Here is a 21,774-nt window from a genome sequence, read left to right on the forward strand (position 1 = left end):
TTTATATATTTTAAAACTGTTTGAATTTTTTCCCTTTATAAATGAATTACTTTTATAATAAAGAAGTTTTGTTTTGCTTTATCTGCTTTTTCACTGAAAGATGCTACCAAAGTGGGTTTTTTTTTTTTTTCATTTAAATCCAAGTTAGTTAACATATAGTGTAATGATGATTTCAGGAATAGAATTTAGTGATTCATCACTTACATATAACACCCAGTGCTCATCCCAACAAGGGCCCTCCTTAATGCCCATCACTCATTTAGCCCATCCCCTGACCCAATACCCCACCAGCAACCCTAAGTTTGTTCTCTGCAGTTAAGAGTCTCTTATGGTTTGTTTCCATCTCTGTTTTTAACTTATTATTCCTTCCCTTCCCCTATGTTCATGTTTTGTTTCTTAAATTCCACATATGAGTAAAATCATATTTGCCTTTCTCTGACTTATTTTGCTTAGCATAATACATTCTAGTTCCATTCATATTGTTGCAAACGGCAAGATTTCATTCTTTTTGATTGCTGAGTAATATTCCATTGTGGAATGTCGATGCACATTTGGGCGCTTTCCATACTTTGGCTATTGTCGATAGCGCTGCTGTAAACATTGGGGTGCATGTGTCCCCTTTGAATCAGCATTTTTGTATCCTTTGGATATAATACCTAGTAGTGCAATTGTTGAGTCATAGGGTAGTTCTATTTTTAATTTTTTGAGGAACCTCCATACTATTTTCCAGAGTGGTTGCACCAGTTTGCATTCCCACCATCAATGCAAAAGGGTTCCTCTTTCTCTGCATCCTCGCCAACATCTGTTGTTGCCTGAGTTGTTAATTTTAGCCATTCTGACAGGTGTGAGGTGGTATCTCATTGTGGTTTTGATTTGTATTTCCCTGACGATGAGTGATATTGCATATCTTTTTATAAGATGCTACCAAAGTTTTAAGAGGGTGAGGGTGAGCCCGGCAAGATAGATGCAGACCCAGATCATGAGGAGTCTTTAACAATTTAGAGTTTTGTAACACTTCTCAAAGGAGAAGGTATCCCAAATAAAGAAGTTCAATTCTACTTTCTTAGACATATGTAGTATCAAATTTTCTCTGCTTTTCCCTTTGATTTTTTCCCCCAAATAATCTCCTCCTTCCTTCCTATCTTCTTTCCACAAATGCATACTCGGTGTCACATGCCAGACCCTTGGCAACCAAGGCTCACCCCTATTTGCAGAGCACAGATGAAATCCCTTCTTTGTTCAGTGAGTCTTTCTATGATTTCAGAATAGAGAGAAACTTTGTGATTTTCTCAAATGTTGTGGAAGGAAGGATTGAGAGCAATTAAAAGAGAGAATGTTATGGTTTCTTCATCAAATACTTTGCAAGAGAAAAAAGACATGGAGGGAGGGAGAAACCTATAGATGATCAGAGACTTCAGGGATTGCAATGTCTGGATCATACTTGGATCCTGACTCAAGCAACCGAAGTGTAAAAAAAGTAAAATTTATTTTTTTAATGTTTATTATTTTATCTTTGAGAGAGAGTGTCAGAGCATGAGAGGGGGAGGGGAAGAGAGAGAAGATACCAAGCAGACTGCATGCTCAGCACTGAGCCTGTCTTGGGGCTGGATACCACGACGCTGGGATCATGACCTGAGCCAAAATCCAGAGTTGGATGCTCAACCGACTGAGCCACACCCTGTGCCCCCAAATTTATGATATTTATGAGACACCTAGATATTTGAAAACTGACTGGGCATTTGACGATATTAGGGCCTTATTGTTCATTATTTTAAATTTTATAAGGATATTGTAATTATTGTGGTTTTCTTTAAGTCCCTCACTGTCAAGAGAATGCAAAGGCAAGCCACAGACTGGCAGAAAATATTTGCAAAACACATATCTGACAAGTGTTATCAAAAATACACAAACAACAACACTTAAAATTCAAAGAAAAGAAACAATCTGATTTTAAAATGTGCAAAAACCCTTCACCAAAGAAGATATACAGATGGAAAGTAAGCACATGAAAATATGTTCGACCTCATATATCATTAGTGAATTACAAATTAAAACAAGGAGATAGAACTACACGCCTATTAGAATGGCCAAAATCAAGAACACTGACACCACCAAATGCTGCTGAGAATGTGGAGCCGCAGAAACTCTCGTTCATTGCTGCTAGGAACGCAAAACAGCACAGCCACTTCAACACAGCTTGGTGGTTTTTCACAAAACTAAACACACTCTTACCATACGACCCAGCAATCTCTTTCCTTGGTATTTATTCAAATGAATTGAAAACGTATGTCCACGCAAAACCTGCACAATGATGTTTATAGCAGCCTTATTCATAATTGCCCAAACTTGGAAGCAACCAAGTGTTGCTAAGCAAAAACAGCCAATGTGAAAAGGCTACATACTGCAGGATTGCAACTCTACAACACCCAGGGAAAGGCAGAACTATGGAGACATTAAAACGATTAGTGGTCACTGGGAATCAGGCTAGACGGAGGGATAAAAAGGCAGAACACAGGATTTTTAGAGCAGTGAAAATATTCTGAATGGTGCTACAATGGTGGATATCTGAACCTCCCTCTGAGCCCGAGTATCTAGCACCTATGAGTGGTTCTGTCACTAACCTTTACTTTGCCACTCTGACTTTTAAAGCCTCTGTTGACAGCAGTCCACTGTTTTATGGCAAAAAAATAAAAAATAAATTAATTAAAAATGAAAGGATGATAGATTATGCAAAGGAAGTTGTTTATTGATTCTCTCTAATGTGTGTGTGGAAACATGCAAATGAGGATCTCTGGAGTGGGACAAAGAAATTCATTAGCCAGCTACAGCTTGAAAGACATCTCCTGTAAGACCTTCTAACTCTTCGTGTTGATGTTCTCTTTTTTTATAATCACTGAACAATTTTCCAGTTTTTAATGGGATTCTGCTAAGAATTTAAAAATAAAAACAAAAGCACTCAACAGTTGCCTTAAGTGACGCAGCCTCCTTGGTAGGTCTATCTTTTACCATTCAATTTTAGTAAATCGCCCTTTTGCTTCCCTAGTCTCCTGAAAGCCTGTATTCAGAACTAGATTACCAAAATCTGATCAACCATCAGCAAACTAATAAACGTAAGCTTTAGGACTGAGGAAGGTAACGAATCAGTCCATGGAGCTGAGCTGGAACTACCAGGAGAACAGCGACCCTATGGCTGAGTCATCACCACTTTAAGTGTAACTAGACGACTCCCTTGCCCATATATTCTGGGCCACATCCTTCCCACTAGGGAAAAAGTTAGAAATTGTGACTAAGTAGGGGTGCCTGTGTGGTTCAGTTGGCTAAGCATCCGACTTCGGCTCAGGTCATGATCTCACCGTTCAGAGTTTGAGCCCCACATTGGGCTCTGTGCTGACAGATGGGAGCCTGGAGCCTGTTTCAGATTCTGTGTCTCCCTCTCTCTCTCTCTCTCTCTGCCCCTCCCCTCCCTCTCTCTCGCTCAAAAATAAATAAACATTTAAAAAAATAAAAAAAGAAATGGTGACTAAGTAATCAGAAAGCAGCCTTACTTACTCATTATGCTCAAGCATTGTAAGGTTTTGAGACAGTGAGGCTGGCCAAGTTGGGGAAAGAAGTTCGGAAACAAAAGGACAGTCTGTAGGTGTTTGGGCCTTGGTGCTGGCAGGGACATTCCCAGGGACTGACTCCTCTTCTGCCACCTTGGATAGAAGAAGAAGAAAGAACTATAAGCAAATGTGATGAGGGACCATAAGGCAGGCTGAGGGCAAAGTACAAGCTAGCATACCCTCCCCCTACAGGTGACAAATGTGTGATAGTCCTCACGCACTCCTGGCTGCCCAAGGACAAAGGAAAGGACAGAAAACAAATGGTTAAACTGATAGGGTCTTTCCATCAGTATACAAATATCTTAGTAAATTACAAGAAAAAGGCAATCTTATCAATAACTTAATCTCCAGTAAACTATACACTCAGTTTCCTGGAGCCCCAACATCACCCCTCCATAGTAATATGGGGAACAAAGTCAAAAAGGAAATGGCAGGTAAAATTAAATTTCCTTATAACCTGCAGGCATTGACATATACTTGAGGCAGGCAGAGTAGAACTCCAGGAACTCCCTACTGTCTTAATGTTAATACTTTGCTAGAGGGAAAAACAATTTTAGCTTGACAAGAGATAGGCCTCCAGTAATCTGTGAGTCCTCTTGGGGCACCCGGGTGGCTCAGTTGGTTAAATGTTAAGCATCCGACTTTGGCTCAGGGCACGATCTCACAGTCTGTGAGTTCGAGCCCCATGTTGGGCTCTGTGCTGACAGCTCAGAGCCTGAAGCCTGATTTGGATTCTGTGTCTCCCTCTCTCTCTCTGCCCCTCCCCCACTCATGCTCTGTCTCTCCATCTCTCAAAAATAAATAAACATTAAAATAATTTTTTTAAAAAAGAAACTTCCTCTTGACTTCACCTCTCCCAGCCCCATAGTGTATAACGAGTCACTCTTCACAACCACAGTGCAGTTCTTTCTGCCCACAACCCTGTCCCCATGCTTTAATAAAATCATCACCTTTTTTGCACCAAAGATGTCTTCAAGAATTCTTTCTTGGCCGTCAGCTCAGAACCCCCATCTCCCCAAACCCCATCAACTGGACCCTGTACTCTCCCACAGAACAAGCTGTGGAAAGTCAGACAGACTGGGTGGTTCAGTTCAAAGCATCCTCCCTCCTGGACTCAACCTCCACCCCTCCCACCCCTGCCCCAATTCACCCCATCCCACCAACTAAAGGAAAGAGGCAGAGGGGCGCCTGGGTGGCGCAGTCGGTTAAGCGACCGACTTCAGCCAGGTCACGATCTCGCGGTCCGTGAGTTCGAGCCCCACATCGAGCTCTGGGCTGATGGCTCAGAGCCTGGAGCCTGTTTCCGATTCTGTGTCTCCCTCTCTCTCTGCCCCTCCCCCGTTCATGCTCTGTCTCTCTCTGTCCCAAAAATAAATAAACGTTGAAAAAAAAATTAAAAAAAAAAAAAAGAAAGAGGCAGAGGCCTTTTTCTGTTCTCACTTGTAACCTGTGTGGTACAACATGATTTCTTGAACCACATCTACCCACAGCCTGATGGCATCCATTCAGACCTACTTCTAGCTGGCATTTCCTGGCTCCCTACGTGGCTAGACCTGGCCCACAGGTTGCTGTGGGACACCAGGCGGCCAGAGGTGAGGCAGGCGAGGCCTCATGGTGCCTCACGGGTAAGTTTAAGTGCAATGCACCTGTTATTGTAGGGAGAGCCCACTGAACCTTCCCCCCGCCCCCTCGCCCCCCAACCCCGTTCCCTTAAAGAAGGAGTGGGGGTGGGGGTGGGGGGATAAGGTGAGTCTCGCGCTGAGGAGACCAAGAGAGAAAGTCTTGACTTGTAAACTGGCTCAGGTCAGCTATTAAAAAAAAAAATGTGCTTAGCCGTTAGGAATTGCAGTTAAAAAAGTTTGGAGAGGACTCTGTCAACTGGTTCGTAGGATATTGACTGAGGGGGCTGAAGAGTGCGGGCGACGAGGAACAAGTGTCAGCGAGGGAGAGGCTGGTGCACCAACGGGCCTAGGTGCGTGAGGCGAGAGGAGTGTGAAGAGCTCAGAGTTACCAGAAAGGGGGGGAGGTGGGCAGGTGGGCAGGTGGGCAGGAGGCCAGGAGGCCAGGAGGCCAGGGGTAAAAAGGGAAGCGCCTGAGAAAGGACGGGGAGGGAAGGAGAGATGAAGGCGCGCCCCCTAGCGGCCCGACTGCGCCAGAGCCCTGCCCCTCAGGCCTTAAAGCCCCGCCCCAGCTCCGTGAGCCGTCTGGCGCCGGCTTCCCTGCTGTCGCGCGGCACTATAGTTCCGGCCGTGGTGCACGGGCGGAAAGTTTACGCGGACGGACTGCGACGGCGATGGGCGCGGGGTGAGTGGAGGTGGCTGCGGTCTCGGGCTGTCCTTCGTTGCTTGTTGGAGCTGCAGGAGAAGGGGTCAGGCTGAGGAACCACGCGGAGCCAGCGCCCGGCCTTTCCGCCGCCCCGCGCGGTCTCTGCGGCCAGTTCCGGGCCCTGCTTCGCGGCGTCTGCTCCCGGGCTCCCCTCGTTCCGCGGCTCGGGGTCGTCGGCCGCGCGTAAACACCACGATTTCGGCCCTTCCCTGGGCCCTGTTCGTCCCCTCTACCCATGAGAGACTTCCCGATCAAAAATTTTGTTTTGGGCTGATTTTAAGGTAAAAATACACCCCTCCAGCTGCGATTCAAATGCAGGCGTGCTGTATTTCCAGGCTGAAGGTTTCGAGATGAAGTTGTATCTGAGAACCTCAGGGCAAGGGAAGTCAGGCTGACTCAGAAACCTGAGGGTAGGTGAAGACCCGAACGTGAATGGGCGGGCGCCTAGAAATCCGAGTGGAATCAAAACTGGAGAGAACCAATTCTTTACGAATGAGCCAATTATCACCTGCTGGGAAGAATTGCAAATGTGTACTTCTGTGACTTGGCCCTAGGGCCAAATCAGGTGGCTAGGGTCTATTCTCAGCAGTAGACTGACCTTGAGAAAGGAGACCTACAGTTGTCTTTAGCCATGTATGTAAACAGTACTTATGGGGAAAGGCGGGGGTGGGGCGGGGAGGTGAGCATTAGCCCAAGTGAGAAATGTTTCGCGTTCTCACAAAATTGCTGGACTGTGGTGGGCAGGATTTTTTTTTTTTTTTTAATCGGGGCTAGACTGAGTGAATCATCCTTCAAGAACATGCAGTTCCCTCTTTTACTTCTGTGCTTACAACCTGGGTACTAAAATGGTTTCCCATGACATTGCCACTATTAAGAAGGTGGATGGACACACATGCATCAGTAAGGAGAAAGAGCCAGCACTCGAGGTGTTCGCAGAGAAGGCAGGACTGCCAGCCATGGTCTCCCAGTGCGGTGTTACAACCGATTTCGTGGGCGAGAGATGCTTTCGTGTACCTGATCTAAATCTTTGTAGCCTGTTTCTCAGTTTCCTCTAAGAGTTGAGGAAGTACTTCCCATAATCCCCAACTTTCAGTAACAGGTAGGCCTCTATGCATGAATAGGTCTACCCATGAGATTCTACTTGTGGGAAGAGGCTTAGGTGTCCCTAGTATCTCTGATTGAATGAGGAGAGAAGGAAATGTGTTCCTAGTGTCCAGGGTTAAAATTTATCATGTGTTTTGCCAAAGAATTAATGTTACATCTGATGATGAGGGGTAGTCATTATGAAACATTTGTCTAGCTCACACTGTGTGCCAGTTACTGTGATAGGTTCCGAGGAGACCATTGGTGGGCAGTGCCCTTTTATTGAATTTATGGCCTAATGTAGTATAGTTGAACCGATATTGTACAGGACCTCACCTTTTGAACAACACAGCTAAGACCCAGAAAGGAAATAAAAAAGACTGAGGAGGTGAAATCTTACCAAGTTGGCACACCTAAGCCCATACATTTGACACGAGAAGAAACCCACAGACTCTGAGAGCCCGCTTGACTTTGGACGCAGTTTTTTTTTTTTTTTTAATTTTTTTTTCAACGTTTATTTATTTTTGGGACAGAGAGAGACAGAGCATGAACGGGGGAGGGGCAGAGAGAGAGGGAGACACAGAATCGGAAACAGGCTCCAGGCTCTGAGCCATCAGCCCAGAGCCTGATGCGGGGCTCGAACTACCGGACTGCGAGATCATGACCTGGCTGAAGTCCGACGCTTAACGGACTGCGCCACCTAGGCGCCCCTGGACGCAGTTTTAACAAGCTTGATTACCTGACTTTCCAGCCCATAGTAGCCAAGAAGCAGCAAATTAGAAAGAGGAGGATGATTACAGGGGATTACTGAGGAAAGTAGAATGCAAACTTAGAGGCTAAAAATTAATTATAAAAAGACACCAAAACAAAGCACAACAGCCTGGATACCTTGAATATAAGACATTGTTTCTTTTTTTTTTTTCTTAAGGCATTGTTTCTGTGTATGTTCTATATAAGCCCTGTTTTTTGGGACCTTAATGATAATTATGTAGAGAAAGGTAAAATGGGAAACACAGGGTTAGCAAATTAAACTGAATTCTTTGCGCTGGTACTTTTCAACATCTTTAATAAGGCCGGAACTCATTTTTCTTGGAGCATTTCTCCAGAACAGTGTTCCGCAGCACGTACTTGGGGGAATGTTGGTGTAAAGAAACCTATCAGAGTACCAGGGTGTCAAGCAGTATTGGTGTTTAGACGGGTGATGCCAAGTCATCATAAGAGATAAATTATGTTCAGCACACAGTGTTTAATGAGGCAGAGAAGAAAGATACATATTTTAATTTTGTCTATCAAAATGGTGAAACATTTTGGAATTTTTTTAAGTTTATTTATGTATTTATTTTGAGAGGAAGAGAAAGCATGAGTCAGTGAGGGGCAGAGAGAGAGAGAGAGAGAGAGAGAGAGAGAGGGAAAGAGAGAGAATCCCAAGCAGGCTCTGCACTGTCAGCACGGAGCCCACTCGGGGCCCAAACCCCTGAACCACAGATCATGTCCTGAGCTGAAGTTGGACGCTTAACTGACTGAGCCACCCAGGTGCCCCAACATTTTAGAATCTTGAGGAGTCTGGAAAAGTCATTTATATCTCTCATTTAATCTTTATTGGTGTTAGATACATGAGGCATTACTATATTTGAAATGTATCTCGGGCCACTATGTGGTAAAAAGGCTTTTCCTCCTTGAGTCCCTGACTCCCATTTATAACATTGCTTCCCTGAACCAGTATGTTCTAAGTTCCCAGCAGCCTATGTAGAAATGGAATTTTAGAATATCACACATTAGCAGTTGGATATTTTAATGAAACAAGCAGCCTGGCTACTGTTAAGTGTGTTTAAAGAAAGTTCTAAAAAAGAAACTAATGAGTTTTTAATGAGTATTATCCATCCAGTGTGTTCCCTAATTGTATATGCAGTATAATTTTTATGAAGTTGTAATCAGTATATACATAGAATGCTATGACCTGCTTTTCTCAGTTACTGGTATTTTGTGTAAATATTTTTCATATTTACATATGTGTCTTTCATTTATAGCTATACGAGATTTGATTATGTCAATAGAATGTAGTTTACTTAGTAACAGTAGCAGCAAGCTGTGTCCCCATGAACAGGTCTGTATATCTATGAACTATGTTGTTTATTTTTGAGAATAGAAATATTTTCTCCATTTATTCTGCATATTGACTTTTATACACAATTTCATGAGATAATGCCAGCTGTCATTCACATTCTTTAATTTTGTTCTTTTCCTTCAATTAAAGTACTGTTGCCTGATTTATGTACAGTGCATACTACTGAGGGTGTTGCTTTTGTAATAGTTAATGATTTCCAGCTTTGTCTGATTTGGATTATGACTCTTCTAACCCTTTCATTTTTATATTTTGCATTCATTTTAATAAAAAAAGGGCACCAAGCAACACGATAATTAAATAAACACATATACAAATACTGCTGTATTCATTAAGATAGTAATAATGCCCGGGGCCCCTGGGTGGCTCAGTCAGTTGACCATCTGACTTTGGCTCAGGTCATGATCTCATGGTTTGTGAGTTTGAGCCATGTATCTGTCTCTGTGCTGACAGTGTGGAGCCTGCCTGGGATTTTCTCTCTCCCCCTCTCTCGGGCCTTCCCCCCCACCATGTGTCCTCTCTGTCTCTAAAAATAAATAAATAAATTGAAAACAAGAAAAATACTTATGTGGTCCTTGATTTATGGCCATTTAGTGGGTGATTCTAGGAGTCTTCCTCACAGGGAACTAAGCTGCTTGCTTCCCTCCCATTGAACTCTCCACAGATTTGCCTTCACCTCAACTTAAATGTGGTTTGCCTTCACCCATTTCTGCAAAGTTTGGTTAAAATTATGGTGGGGTAAAAACAAAAAACAAAAAACCTTTTTCTCTCTGTGACATGTGAGACCTAATCATGTTTATTTTCTACAGCATTTTTCTGTTCGTAGCTGTGTGTTTGCACTCTGACTGGGAACACTGGGATCACTTTCATCATGCCAACAGTGGTGGTAATGGACGTATCCCTTTCCATGACCCGACCCGTGTCTATTGAGGGGTCTGAAGAATATCAACGCAAGCACCTAGCTGCCCATGGTTTGACGATGCTGTTTGAGCACATGGCCACAAATTATAAGCTCGAGTTTACAGCCCTGGTGGTTTTTTCATCACTCTGGGAGCTGATGGTTCCCTTCACAAGAGATTACAACACACTTCAGGTACAAAAAGGAATAAGTGTTTGCAATACAAGGCTCAAATTTTTAGGGAGGAAAACAGTGTTACCATAGTGCGCTGAATATTTAGAATTTGGGATTATTTAATGTTAAGTTTATAGATAAAATATCTGTAAAACAAAGATTCATAAACTGTAAGCCTTATGCCTTTGGTAGAGCTATGAGTTCGAGCTGTGAGTTGTTACTTTATTTTCTTCTCTCGGTTTTCTGGAATTTTTCTGTGGAAAGGAGAGCATGTGAAGATGTAGTGCCCCATTTTCTAAAATTCAAGGTCTTTAGGTGCAATACTTGATTATTTTCTATTTTCCTATAAACCAAGTAGTTGAAAAATGGCCCTTCTTATAAAAACCTTTATTCTAGAGTAATTCAAAATTATATTTCCTCTCCAATAAATAGCTTTGATTTACAGATGGCAAGAAAGTATAATTTTTAAACCTTAATTGTTAGGTGTCAGTTCAAAAGATGTCTGTGAAATGCCAGAAAATTTACTTTCTGACAACATCTCTAAATCATATTTCCAGCAGTACCTTCCATAGTGCCTTGCTTATAGTCAATAAGTGTTGAATTAAAACAGTTTAGGGGCACTTGGGTTGCTCTGTTCGTTAAGCATCTGACTCTTGATTTTGGCTCAGGTCATGATCTCAGGGTTGTGAGATTGAGCCCTATGTTGGGCTATGCACTGGGCTTGGAGCTTTCTTGGGATTCTCTCTGTCTCCTACTGCTCATGTGCATGCGTGCGTGTGCTCTCTCTCTCTCTCTCTCTCTCTCTCTCAAAATCAATCAATAAAAGAAAAGAAAATAGTTAATAATTGCTGGGTAGGTTAGAAATCCAGGATCGGTGTAATTTGATTTTTTTTTTTAATATAAGTAATAACATTTTGTTAAATCATTGCTTTTATTATCTCACTTTCTTAATGTTACCTAAAAGCTTTTTAAAAATTGCACTGGATTTTTTTTTTTTTAAGTTTATTTATTTTTGAGATAGAGAGGGAGCGAGCATGAGCTCAGCACGGAGCTCAACACAGGGCTCGACCTGGGGCTTGATTCCACAACCACAACATCATGACCTGGGCCACCATCAAAGGTCAGACGCTTAACTCATTGAGCCACCCCAGCACCCCTGCACTGGATTTATTATAAATGAGTAGTAAACTAAGAGTTTTCGGATGTTCAGTAGTTCTGAAATTTAGAGAATTACTATCTAAGTTGTTCATAGTAGTGATTAAGACCAGGAGCCCTAGAGTCCAATTAAGTGGGTTTAAATCTAAACTCTGCCACTTCTAGGCATGTGACCTAGGAAAGTTACCTCATCAATCTGTACCTCAGTTTCCTCATTTTAAAAATAGGTTAATAATCTGTACCTTACAGTGTTGTGATAATTAAATGCATGTAAAGTGCCTAGGTTGATGTTTAGGATATAGTTACTACTCAATTTTTGTCATTTTTTCGGTGTGTTTAAAAGTTCTTCATTTTAGTTACTTTCTTCAGGGTTCCCTTACAAAGCTATGAACTTGGTGGATTGTTCACTCATACTTGATAAGAGAATAGAATAAGGGGAAGCTGTTTTAATTGTCCTTTGTGGTTGAGGAAGCCTGTCTTACCATTTTTCTTTGAGAAACTATGCTTTTGGGCTCTCAGAAACACAATGGCCCCTGTGTAACATTCATGATTTGAATGGTTTATGTTGTTTTCTAATAACAGATTAAGACAGTAAAGAATAATGAGCAATTTTATCTTTTATTCAATTAGGAAGCACTAAGTAATATGGATGATTATGATAAAACCTGCTTGGAATCTGCATTAGTTGGTGTTTGCAATATTGTTCAGCAAGAATGGGGTGGTGCAATTCCTTGCCAGGTAATGATCAATTCTTTTTCATTGCCCTAAGTTAAAACCATTAACCACTGAGGTGCTTCGATTTTCTTTAGGCTCTGACACAGCATGCATTGTAATTTCTATAAACTACATTATACACGATTGGTATCTTTTTAAAAGAAGGCACTAAGTCAACACTACCATGCTCAGAAAACAGCAAAATTATGCCTTGAGGAAAGCATTCTCCTAGTAAATTGGCTTATTGCAAACCAATATTGTTTGTATAAAACACGAAGTGCTCACAGTTGAATTTTAGAACACTTCCTAGAAGGGGTAATTATAATTTTGAATGATACAATTATAAACATCAGTACATTATACTCTGTCTTCATTATCTCACTGTAGCATTTATTTAGCAAACTTAACCATCTCAACTGAGTTGTCTAAAAATGGGGGGAGTATGAATGTCATATATCTGTTGCCCTTTACTTAGAGTCCACAGCAGAGTCCACATTAGCATCAAATCAGAACAGAGTATTAAGATGGAAAGAGAATTGGAAGTTTGCTATAAATATTAGGTACAGACATACCTCAGAGATACTGTGGGTTCGGTCCAGACTACCAGAATAAAGCTAATATTGCAGTAAAGTGAGTCACATGAAGTTTTTGCTTTCCTAGTATGTATAAAATTGTTTATACTATACTGTAGTCTATTTAGTGTATAATAGCATTATGTCTAAAAAAAAGTACATATCTTAATTTAAAAATACTTTATTGCTAAAATGATGTCAACTGAAAGTTGTAATCACTGACACAGATCACCATAACAAAGATAGCAGGAATGAAAAAGTTTAAAATATTGCAAGAAGTACCAAAATGTGGCACAGAGACACGAAGTGAGCAAATACTATTAGAAAAATGGCACCGATAAACTTGCTTAGTGCAGGGTTGCCACAGACCTTCGATTTGTAAAAACTGTAATATCTGTGAAGCACAAAACAAAAACACAAAACAAAACCAAAAATACAATGACGAATATGCTTGTGCTTTGAGAAGTGGTACCATATTTTAAAGGAGAAAACAAAAAATCACTAACAGAAAAATTATAGTAATCTACAACAGGAGTCAGCAAGCTTTTTCTTTTTCTCTTTTTTTTTTAACTTTATTTATTTAAGAGAGCGCATGCACACACATGAGCAAGCATGAGCTGGGGAGAGGCAGAGAGAGAGGGAGAGAGAGAATCCCAAGCAGGCTTTGCAGGGCTGTCTCACAAACCATGAGATCATGACCTGAGCTGAAATCAAGAGTTGGACACTTAACCAACTGAGCCACCCAGGCACCCCAACAAGCTTTTTCTATATTTTAGATGTTGCAGATGTCTGTGACGACAACTCATTTCCACTGTCATGGCATGAAAGCAACCATAGATAAAAAGTAAATAAATGAAAAGCCTGTGTTGCAATAAAATTTTATTTACGAAAGCAGGCAGTGTGCCATAGCATATGATTTTTTATTATATGGTCAAACATGGATTCTTTAGTAGTGTCAATGGCATAACTGGTATTTATTTTTTAAGATTGTGGTTGCCTGGGGGTGAGGGATGGGTTAGGGGATTGACTTAAATGAAGCACAAGGGAGAATGGAAAGTGACAGGACAGAACTAGCCTTTATCTTGATTGTAGAAGTCGTTGCTCACTAAAGGCAGTTGTTGGAATTCCTAGAACTGTATACTAAGAAGGGTGAGTTTTATTGCATGTGAAGTCTGTCTCATGAACCCAACTTTTTTTTTGGTTTTTGGTTTTTTTCTTAGTGTCAAACCACCCTGTTTTACAGAGTATGAACTCATGGGTTAATGAAGACCCTGAGCTGCTACTAAAGGTTAAATCACTTTAGCAAATGCCATAAATGCCTTTAGATCAGTTTATTTTCAGAAATAAACATATTTGGCACCTTCATAAACATTTATTTGGTAAATCTGTGCATACAGAATTTCTAATGTCCTAACAATATACTGAATAAATGAAATTTTGTTGTCAGTATCTTCTGAACTAGAAGCTAGCTGGTAGCACAGTTTCCTTTGCTACTTCAGTCATTTTGGAGAAGAAATTCAGAAAATATGTAACAAGCAAGATCTTGTGTACCATGCAGACTTCTGCCTTTTAATATTTTTTCTTCCTTTGCAAAAAGAAGAATCTGAATTTGAGATGTACTGTACCCTGAGGTCATGGGGCTAGGCCTGGATCCACTTAGATTTGTTTGATGAGTTTTGGAGTGAATCAGGTCCAAAACAGTGTGTTAGGTGTGGAGGTTATTAGTGATTGTTTTTATAATCCGTTGCTATCATATAGATTTGTTTTAACATGGAGTTTTATTAACCAAGGTTTTAGACAGCTGGACCATGTCTTCATTATCTCAGTGAAGTCTGTCTCATTTTGATATTACATGAAATATTTCCACTATCACAAAGCATCTGAAAAAAGTAGGGGCAGAAGTAAATCATTATATAGCATTTGTTCATAGAAGAGGACATTGCCTTGTAATAAACTATCTTCCCAAAAGATGACATCCCTCCAGGAGACTGCCATTGAGCATTCTTGGGCTTTAGAAACAAGGGCCAATCTTGGTACTTCAATGGTTGCAGTCACCTAATACTGCTTTAATGGCTGTTTTATCAAGTACAAGTCTAGAATAGGAAAAGCCAAAACAATCCTCCTCTGGAATGCTTGGAAAGTCTACCACCCTGTAGGGTCTCTGAAGCAATGAGGAAAATGATTTGTAACCACTGTCTATTGTTGGTATAGTTCGAAGGCTTTTTCAAATTGCAGGTTGATTAAGAATGTATTTTAAAGGTCTTATACATGTCTGGTTAAATGGCTTTTATGAATACATTTTTAAAACAGTTGTCATTTAAAAAAAATATTTTTAACGTTTATTTATTTTTTGAGAGAGAGAGAGAGAGAGACAGAATCTGAAGTAGGCTTCAAGCTCTGAGCTGTCAGCACAGAGCTCAACACAGGGCTTGAACCCACGAACCACGAGATCGTGATATGAGCTGAAGTTGGATACTTAACCGACTGAGCCACCCAGGCACCCCTGAAACACTGGTCTTTTTAATTGACCAGGTAGAGTTTAACATCTCTGAAAATAGTGTCAAGGTTCAGATTTCCTAGGTCCACGTAAAATAGATCCTCATGTCATTCTTGATGTCCAGTGCCATAGGGGCCCACCCCTTAGCTAAGAGATCGAGTTCTAGTTTTAATACAATTAAGTAAGAATTGATTATATGATTTTAAGTATTCATAGGTAGGTACTAGTTTTTATGTTTAATTATATAAAATACAGTAAAATGCATAGATCTTAAGCACACAGTTCCCTGAGTTTTGACAGATGCATACACCTATGTAACCACTATTCCAGTAAAGATCTAGAACATTTCCGTTATCCAACAAAGTTTCCTCAACCCCCTTTCTAGTCATTTTCCCCCTATACCCGAAGTCTCCTGTTTGATTTATCTTAGCTTTGTTGCATCTGTACTAGAACTTCATATAAATAGAGTCCTACATTGTGTCATCTTTCACTTGACAAAATGTTTTTGAGATTTATTTACCTTCTTATCTCCCTGAAGAGATGGGCTTTTCAGTGTAGGTGCAATTAGGGAGAAATGAAAACATTGCTAAATGAGACTGCTTTAAATAAATATGTTATTTCATGTACAAACTTCCTCTCACACTTTGCAAACAGGTTGTTCTGGTGACAGATGGCTGTCTTGGCATTGGTAGAGGGTCACTGCGGCATTCCCTAGCTACTCACAGTCAACGAAGCGAGAGCAACAGGTTTCCACTACCTTTTCCTTTCCCATCTAAGTTATACATCATGTGCATGGCAAATTTGGAGGAGGTAATACCAAGTTCTTTTTAGTTTGGTTAGATACATCTTCGGATTTTATTTTTTAGTATATTCCATTAATAGTAATATTGTGTATACTATAGCATTGAACTCCATTGGTTTCAGCTGAGGCTGGTCACTAAATTATATTTGAAAAGACTCTAGGTCTGTAATGCTCTTTGGAGGTTTAGAGGTTGCCCATCTCGGGAAACATAGCTGGACTTGTTGTTTGTCCTACTTCCCACAGAGACTCTTCAGATGCCTAAAAGTCAAAATGTTCGTTTTGGTGTTAAGACATTTCTCTCGTTTAGGAATTCTTATGTCCATTCCACCAGAAATGTTGACAGAAGTGTGCTTGAACTTTTTCAGTAAAGTAACACTACTGATACATGTTTTATTAAACTCTACTTCCTGCTTTTCTCATTTCTTTGGGAAAGTTAGTTAACCTTTCTTCACCTCAGTTTTTCTGTCTGTAGAATGTAGATAATGATGGTTCTCACCAAAAGATGTTAGAAACGCCTTGGAGGAAAGAGACTGTAAATACCAACTGTGGTCACTTCTGAGAATCTTTGTAAAACTTTCTGAATGAAATAGCTCTACTGGTATCATTTTATATAACATTCCTCTTAGTAACCTTGAATCAAAATTGTTATAGTTATTTTTCTCTCACATTGTTAAAAAAATCATTTCTATTACTTATTGGCTGTGTTATTGTGATGGGTTTGACCTTGGTGTGCTGATAATAATCTGTCATTGTGTGCCACTTTACAAGGGTCATCTGTTTTGCCTTGTAGCTTCAGAGTACTGATTCTTTGGATTGCCTTGAACGTCTCATAGATTTAAACAATGGTGAAGGGCAGATTTTTACTATTGATGGCCCCCTGTGCTTGAAAAATGTACAGTCTATGTTTGGGTGAGTATATCCTTTGAGCTTTTTTTGCCTTCTTACAATCTGTTGTTATAATTTGATATTCCACTATAAGATCTGTTTCATTATTTCTAATTGTTATTTTATTTTTCCCGAGTTGCACAATTGTCAGGTAAAAATTAATGGTAGTAGTGATTTTTTAAAGTTCATTCCCTTTTAAATTAGGCATGACTGAATCAGTGATGTCTATAGATATTGACCTCCTTACAACGACTCAGCAGTTTCAAAAGATTAATTTGCTTTTGGGCTATTCAGGATTGAAATTTGCTCACCAAAAGTGTCAGACTTTGTTCTATTTCACAAATGGTCAGATCATAGTTTTGGAATCAACTTGAAGGGAAAATAAACTTAGCATCTTGAAAAAATTACATGAAAAAATATGTATCATATTACTCTTCTAATAACAATTAATCCTCATATTCTAGAAAACTAATAGATCTAGCATATACGCCTTTCCATGCTGTTCTCAAGTGCGGCCATCTAACCGCTGATGTGCAAGTCTTCCCCAGACCAGAGCCTTTTGTTGTAGATGAGGAAATCGATCCCATTCCTAAAGTCATCAACACAGGTAATGTGTTTTTTAACTTCCTTCTTAGTTCTTCTGTCATCCTTACTTTCTTGTAACTTCTGACTTCTACTCTTCTCTATCCAAGAGGATTGAAAAGAAATGTAAGTTCTCATACCAGGGTGCTGTTGTCATCACCAGTATGTATATTTTGGGTGGGAGGAAGCATTGCCTAAGGGGTGGCAGGCTGGTAATCTTTCATGGTGAGGTCATGAATTAATCTCCAATCCTAGATAACTATAGCCCACAAATTAAATAGAGTTAGAAATCATGACCAGATTTACTAGTGATGATATCCTTGAAGTAATTCTTAAGAGATACTAAGATTGATTAGCATCATAATTAAGATCATCTGTGAAGAGCTAGCTTCTAAACTTGGCTGTGTGGTTCTTCCTGTGTGATCTGGACAAATCACTTCCTCTAATTCTGATTGCCTAGGTGCGTGGAAATCTTTAGATGAATCATGGTCTCTCTGAGGTCTCTGCTCTGATATACTGTACCCCTTTAGCCCTGGTGCTTATATTATGACTAAAAGGAAGAGATGTGCTACTGCTTTTACCTGGTTCGTGCTGATAGTGCTGTGCTTAGCTGAGATTGGCAAAGTGAGTCAAACCTAACAAGAGTGGAGAGGAGAGTTGTCTCCTGTTGGTAGGTGTACCCCTCGAGGTGGTGGGTGCACGTTATATCATCATTGTCCCTTCAGTGCCTAGCACAGTATCTGATGCTTATAGGTGTCTACTAGATAATTGCTCAGTCAACAAATGATTAAAATTAAGTGCACAGTAAATGTTCATTTCACTCATGGGTGTATAGATTTGAAGGAGTCTTGAGAGTGAAGGGCCGTGCAGAGGCTTTTTATTTTTTGTGTCTTTAAGCTCCTGGCTGTCTGGAAGTAGGGCATCCCTCTCTCTCACTGTGGCTCCTACACTGTGTTAAGCTGTGTCAAGTGTTTTGTTGCCTTCAGACCTTCTAGATTCTACTCCCTCCCGTCTCTTTTGATAAGTACCTTTGAATTGATCTTTTCTTTTCCATATAAACTTTTGGTCCAAGATCTTTGTCCATAGCTTATTCTTGTTCTAAGCCACTTTAAAATGCAGGCCTTGTGCTACTCAAATGAAAAATATGTAACTGCTTTATGCTGATTCATTTGTTAGTAAGCTGAAGAAGGTAATGACAACAACTCTCCAGAGAAGCAGATTTCCTGGTGTGTTTGAAGTACAACGTACTCACTGTGACTCTGATTTTTTTAAAAATCGTTTTGAGAATATGAGTATGTCTGTGCCTAGGAGAAAGACTTGAAAAGCAATTCAATAAAATATTAAGAGAGGTTTCCTTTGACGGTGAAGAACGACTGACTTTTCTTCTTTACAATTTTTAGTGTTTTTCCAAGTTTTTCTACTATTTATATAATCAGAAAATAAAGTTTAAAAAAAAAAGTACTTTGGGATAAAACTTTCATTTTTTACCTATTAGGTTTTCAACAAATACCCATGGTCTTTAATACAGCTTCTATAAAGCAATCATTGTCATGGTTATACTGCTACCTTGGGTTTATAGATAATATATTTCTTTCTCACAGAAATGTTTTTAATGATAGCTTTACTGTCCCAGGATGGCAGTTCCTCCTGCGACGGTGGCTTGGTGGACGTGCTACACTGCGATGCCCCCTGCTGACCAGAGCATCCCTGACTAAACAGGGATTCAACCTTGAAGCTTTCGTCTTGGCTGGGGACCTAGCCTCATAAAAATAAAGTCTAGCTGATTTGTCTTATAACTTAAATCATTAAATGAAAGGCAGGTAGTATTATTTCTTCAGCTATTTAAAATGCAAATTCTGAATCATGCAGAGAAACTTCTAATAACATTCCTAGTCAGCGCATCTGAATTCCTCACCTAAGTACTGTATTTGTGACATCTAGTACGTAGAAAATAATGTACTTCCCTATAGCATGAATTAATTGTGTTGATTCCATTTTTTTTCAGATTTGGAAATAGTGGGATTTATTGATATAGCTGATATTTCTAGTCCCCCAGTTCTGTCCAGACATCTGGTCCTACCAATAGCACTTAACAAAGGTGAGTTCTTTTCCTATTCTGGTTATAAAGATGAAGCACCTTATGATCTGAAGAATTGGGGGAAAGGAATAGTTATTGGATCGGGTTTTTTTTTTTAATTTTTTAATGTTTATATATTTGTTTTGAGAGAGAGAGAGAGAGAGAGAAAGCGCATGATCAGGGGAGGGGCAGACAGAGTGGGAAAGTCCCAAGCAGGCTCCACACTGTCAGTGCACAGCCTGATGTGGGGCTCAAACTCACAAACCGTGAGATTGTGACCTGAGCTGAAATCGAAAGTCATATGCTTAACCAACTGAGCCACCCAGGCACCCCTACTGAATTGGATTTTTTAAAATGGAATGGGGGCCTGGGTAGCTCAGTCATTTAAGCATCTGATTTTGGCTCAGGTTATAATCTCATGGTTGGTGAGTTTGAGCCCTACATCAGGCTGTCTGCTGTCAGTGCCAGGCCCGCTTCGGATCCTTTGTCCCCTTCTTTCTCTACCCCTTCCCTGCTCACATTCTCTCAAAAATACACATTTAAAGAAAAAAAAAAAAAGGAATGTCTTGGGCACCTGGGTGGTTCAGTCAGTTAAGTGTCTGACTCTTGATTTCGGCTTAGGTCAGGATCTCACTGTTCATGGGTTTAAGCCCCATGTTAGGCTTCACGCTGACAGCATAGAACCTGCTTAGGATTCTCTCTCTCCTCTCTCTGCCTCTCCCTCCACTCACATGCGCATGCTCTCTCTCTCTCTCTCAAATAAATAAATAAGCTTAAAATTTTTTTATATAAAAATTGAATGTTGCCTAATGTACTAAGAAACTGGTTCTGCTGTTTTAATATCACGACCATAAAAGGAACCTTTTAGCTGTCAACCCCTAGCTTCCCATATCCCTCAAGCCCAGGTAACCAGTAAATGTCCTTTTTGTTTCAATAGATTCACCTATTCTGGATGTTCCATATAAATGGAATTCATATAATATGGGAAAATGGGTTTTTATATGGATATAAGAAAACCAGAATAAGAATTTTTCTTATTTATTCCCATATAAGCAATTTATAAGTAATATTCCTTTATAAGCAAATACTCTCCTTCCAAGGCTAGAAACAGCCTAGGAGTATAATTGGGGTCTGGGAGTTTTGTAGCTAATCTCAGTCTGACCTGTTTTCTTTTCACAGAAGGTGATGAGGTGGGTACTGGAATAACTGATGACAATGAAGATGAAAACTCAGCCAATCAGATTGCAGGCAAAATACCCAACTTTTGTGTCCTGCTCCATGGCAGCCTAAAAGTGGAAGGAATGGTGGCAATAGTTCAATTAGGGTAAGAAACTTTGTTTACCTTTGGTTGAATGAAAGGGAGAATCAATTTACAAAGCGAAGGATTTCCTAGACTCTTCTGAAGGAAATAGAAATATTCTTGTCATCTTTTTCCTCTCCCTGCCATACCCTTCCCACCTACCATCACCTTCTAAACTGCTCTTTAAATCATCCCCTAAAGTCAGTATAGAGTGAGACTTTTTTTATTTATATTGCTTTTATATCCTTTCTCTATTTTCCTCTTTTCTATTTTTATCCAGGAAATCTGGACTTAGTTATAACAGTGCTACTGCTTGCTGTGAGATCTTATGCAATATTCACAGCCTCCTTAGCTATAAAATGAGGAGGTAGAACTATATGAAAACAAGATGCCAAGAACATTGGTTGAACATTGTATATGTGCCAGGCACTCCTGTAGTCACTTTACATGTATTAATTCATTAAATCCCTCACAACAACAGTTGTATATAGTGTTATCCCTATTGTATAGATGAGGAAACTGAGGCTTAGGGAGGTCAGGGAACTTGCTCAGGGTCACACAGCTTGTAAACCAAAGAGCCAGGGTTCTTAACTCATGCATTCTGACTCCAGAGCCCATGCTCATAACCACTGTGCTATAACCCTTCCCTATGAGGAAAACCTTTCTAGCTTTCACGTGTGCTGCAGTCTTGAAATTTGCAAAGCCATCTGCTTCCCTCTCTATAATACTTATTGTTAGGAAAGAAGAGGTGACTGATCATCTTCTGGCCATCACCTGGGGTTGACTGGTATAGAAGATGAAGAGATTAGGAGTACTCAAATGAAGCTCTATTTCTACTTGAGTTAAAATTACCTAGTCCAAAAAGAAGAATACAATTCTTATTAGGTATTAGTTTGCTGAGTTACTTGTACTGGCTCTGAATATGAGAATCCCTTGGGGCCCCTTGAGAGGCGGGAACGGAGTTGGGTGATGGCTTTGTGCCCTTT

At 40.2% G+C, this 21,774-nt stretch overlaps 1 protein-coding gene across 5 annotated transcripts in view; it reads left to right on the top strand.

The window, feature by feature from the left end:
- Window positions 1–5,154: 5,154 nt before the first annotated feature.
- Window positions 5,155–21,774, top strand: part of INTS14 (integrator complex subunit 14) — a 33,189-nt gene continuing 16,569 nt past the window's right edge. Inside the window, exons 1-8 of one of the 5 annotated variants that reach the window (XM_047863252.1) lie at window positions 5,155–5,227; window positions 9,942–10,225; window positions 11,990–12,097; window positions 15,797–15,952; window positions 16,735–16,853; window positions 17,294–17,436; window positions 19,417–19,509; window positions 20,668–20,812. In XM_047863252.1, coding sequence (XP_047719208.1) covers window positions 10,004–10,225; window positions 11,990–12,097; window positions 15,797–15,952; window positions 16,735–16,853; window positions 17,294–17,436; window positions 19,417–19,509; window positions 20,668–20,812 — 986 coding nt within the window. In that variant the 5' untranslated portion in view covers window positions 5,155–5,227; window positions 9,942–10,003. Of the gene's footprint in view, window positions 5,228–5,807; window positions 6,209–6,242; window positions 6,338–9,941; window positions 10,226–11,989; window positions 12,098–15,796; window positions 15,953–16,734; window positions 16,854–17,293; window positions 17,437–19,416; window positions 19,510–20,667; window positions 20,813–21,774 lie in introns of those variants that run through there. The other 4 variants (XM_047863251.1, XM_047863250.1, XM_047863253.1 and 1 more) reach the window with 4 other exon arrangements.

This window comes from Prionailurus viverrinus, chromosome B3 (genome assembly GCF_022837055.1).
Source record: "Prionailurus viverrinus isolate Anna chromosome B3, UM_Priviv_1.0, whole genome shotgun sequence".
Taxonomy (NCBI): Eukaryota; Metazoa; Chordata; class Mammalia; order Carnivora; family Felidae; genus Prionailurus; species Prionailurus viverrinus.